This window comes from Cynoglossus semilaevis, chromosome 7, assembly GCF_000523025.1.
Source record: "Cynoglossus semilaevis isolate Cse_v1.0 chromosome 7, Cse_v1.0, whole genome shotgun sequence".
Classification (NCBI taxonomy): Eukaryota; Metazoa; Chordata; class Actinopteri; order Pleuronectiformes; family Cynoglossidae; genus Cynoglossus; species Cynoglossus semilaevis.
Window position 1 is genome coordinate 12545518 of NC_024313.1, and position 2500 is coordinate 12548017.

The 2500-nt window shown below is 49.5% G+C and overlaps 1 protein-coding gene across 1 annotated transcript in view; it reads left to right on the forward strand.

The window, feature by feature from the left end:
• Window positions 1–2500, forward strand: part of galnt14 (UDP-N-acetyl-alpha-D-galactosamine:polypeptide N-acetylgalactosaminyltransferase 14 (GalNAc-T14)) — a 41589-nt gene that overhangs the window by 4097 nt on the left and 34992 nt on the right. Inside the window, exon 2 of the mRNA XM_017033454.2 lies at window positions 1919–2088. Within this exon, the coding sequence (XP_016888943.1) occupies window positions 1919–2088 (170 nt within the window). The remainder of the gene's footprint in view (window positions 1–1918; window positions 2089–2500) is intronic.

Sequence of the window (2500 nt, forward strand, 5' to 3'; positions counted from 1 at the left end):
CCCCCCCCCCCCCGGCCCCTCCCATCTCAAGCTAAATATTAGCTCAAAGTCAACAAAATGACACCTGTGTAAAAGGTAGCCAACGCAGGGTTAGCGTTAGCATGTTAGCACGACAGGTTAGCACGGACCAGAAGAGGGAGCCAGTCAGTTAGCGTCAGTGAGCTGTAGCTAGCTGGAAACAGTTGGGTGTGTGATCACCTTTGACCTCAGTGTTACCATGGTAACCTCATCTGAGGCGGTGGAGGACTTCCTGGTCCAGGACCCCCCCCTTCCATGCCCCCCCCCCTGTCATCAGCAGTGGTCGGCCATCTTTATGAACCAAGGTACAGAGAAATGGCTAAAGGTTAGCCGTAGTGTTAGCTACACTAAGACAGCACACTAACTGTTAACATCAACTAACTTTAGACTTTTGGAATTTTCTCGACGTGTACAATCGTCCTGTTTCCCTGAAGGAAACGATCACTGCTCGACAAGAAACACACACTCAGCCGCGCTACTTTTTATTTCACTGCTAGTTCTTTTTTAAAGCCCTCGCGTGTCTGAGCCTCAGCAGCAGCAGCAGCAGCAGCAGCAGTAACAGCAGCAGCAGTAACAGCAGTAGCAGCAGCAGCCTCAGTAACATCAGCATCAGCAGCATCAGCATCAGCAGCAGGATTGATGCTCCACATTAACATTTTATTTCCTGTTTTATAACCTTTGTATTTTTTCCTCGACTTTCGGCCTCAGAGTCGTTCCGTCACTGCTTTTGTTTCGCTGCTCGTGGAAGTGAAAGATGAGGAGTTCAGTGTCTGACTGAGTTCACCCCCCCCCCACCTCTGACCCCCCCCCTCGGCCTCCGTGGCTGAGCTAAACATTGTTCCTCTGACGTCAGTTCTCTGACACAGACGGACTAAAAGACAGTTCAGCAGAACAGTCATTCCTGTCTCCCCCCCCCACCCCCCCCCCCCCCCCCCCCGCCCCCCCCCGTCCTCCGTGGCTGAGCTAAACATTGTTCCTCTGACGTCAGTTCTCTGACACAGACGGACTAAAAGACAGTTCAGCAGAACAGTCATTCCTGTCTCCCCCCCCCCAACCCCCCCCGCTAAAATCAATGACTTGTTTTTTTCAGTGGACTTTGTTGACTGTTTTACTGCGACATAAACATTTCAGAGCAGCCCTTTAGATACTGTGGACCGGAGCTGACTCTGACCTCTGGGAACCACGGGTTTATCATCCTTTAATCAGTCTGCACCAAATTCCAGAGAGGAAATAAATGGTGTTAGCTCAAGGGACAGAAAAAACAAACAAACAAACAAACCGCTGCTCCTGCGCCCCCTGTGGTCAACGAGATAAACAGAAATAAAACTCGAAATCAAAGAAGAAACAAAACATTTGGACCAAAGGAAGTCGTGGATCGATCGCTTCTGTCTCTCTATGGACTTGGGGGGGGGGGGGGAACTTCCCCCTTAAATTCTCACTGCAGGTAATGCTTCGACTGTCCACAGGTGGGTTAGATGATCGTTAGCTAACGGCTAACGTCAGGCTGCTGAAACAGGAAACAGGAAGTAGAACAGCTGCTCCGTATCTTCTCTGATAAAGTGACCTTTAACGGCTGTTCACACACACACACACTGTGACGTGTGTGTGTGTCGGTCAGTGGTCCGACGCACACACTGTGACATTTGTGACTAATCCTCACAGACGGTCGTCGTCCGACGACAAGACGATAAAAATACGAAATGTGTCTGAACATGAATGTTTTTTCGAGCCGTGTTAGAGGTCGTGTGATGTCAGAGGTGACGTCACACGACCCGGCAGACGGAGCAAAAATGATCGGAGAAAACGGCTGTAACTGCTGTGTATCGGAAAAACTGCTTCTCTACGCAGACGACACTCAAACCTTTGAACCGACATTAATCGCTGACCGACGGTTTGACAGATTTCAGATGCGGAGTGGGACGACATGTTGGACGGTTTTGATGAACGTAGCTACCTGAACGCGCGGCGCTGGAAACCCGGCGACGACCCGTACACTCTGTACGCCTTCAACCAGAGGGAGAGTGAACGCATCCCCAGCAACAGAGCGCTGAGAGACACCAGGCACCACAGGTACACACACACACACACACACACACACACACAGACACACAGACGTGTGACACTGTGGTTCAAACACACACAGAGGTCCAGTTTTTGTTTGTTTTTGTTTGTTTTTTTCTGTGGTTTTCTCCTTGCTTTACAGGTGTAGTTCCACCAAACAGTACTGACTTGACCTTTTAGTCTTAGCTGTAAAAACCACCGACACTGAGCGTCTGAGACAGAGACAGAACCAACGTAAGAGGAGACAATACAGTACAGGTACACACACACACACACACACACACACACTCTCACGCTGCAGCCCTCAGAGCTGGTGATTAATAATCCCTTGGATTAGATTAGATTAGAGAAGCTAACGCAGCTCCTTTCACTGGAAACCAGCCAATTACACTCCTTCAGCAGTGAGAAAAATTAAATTAAA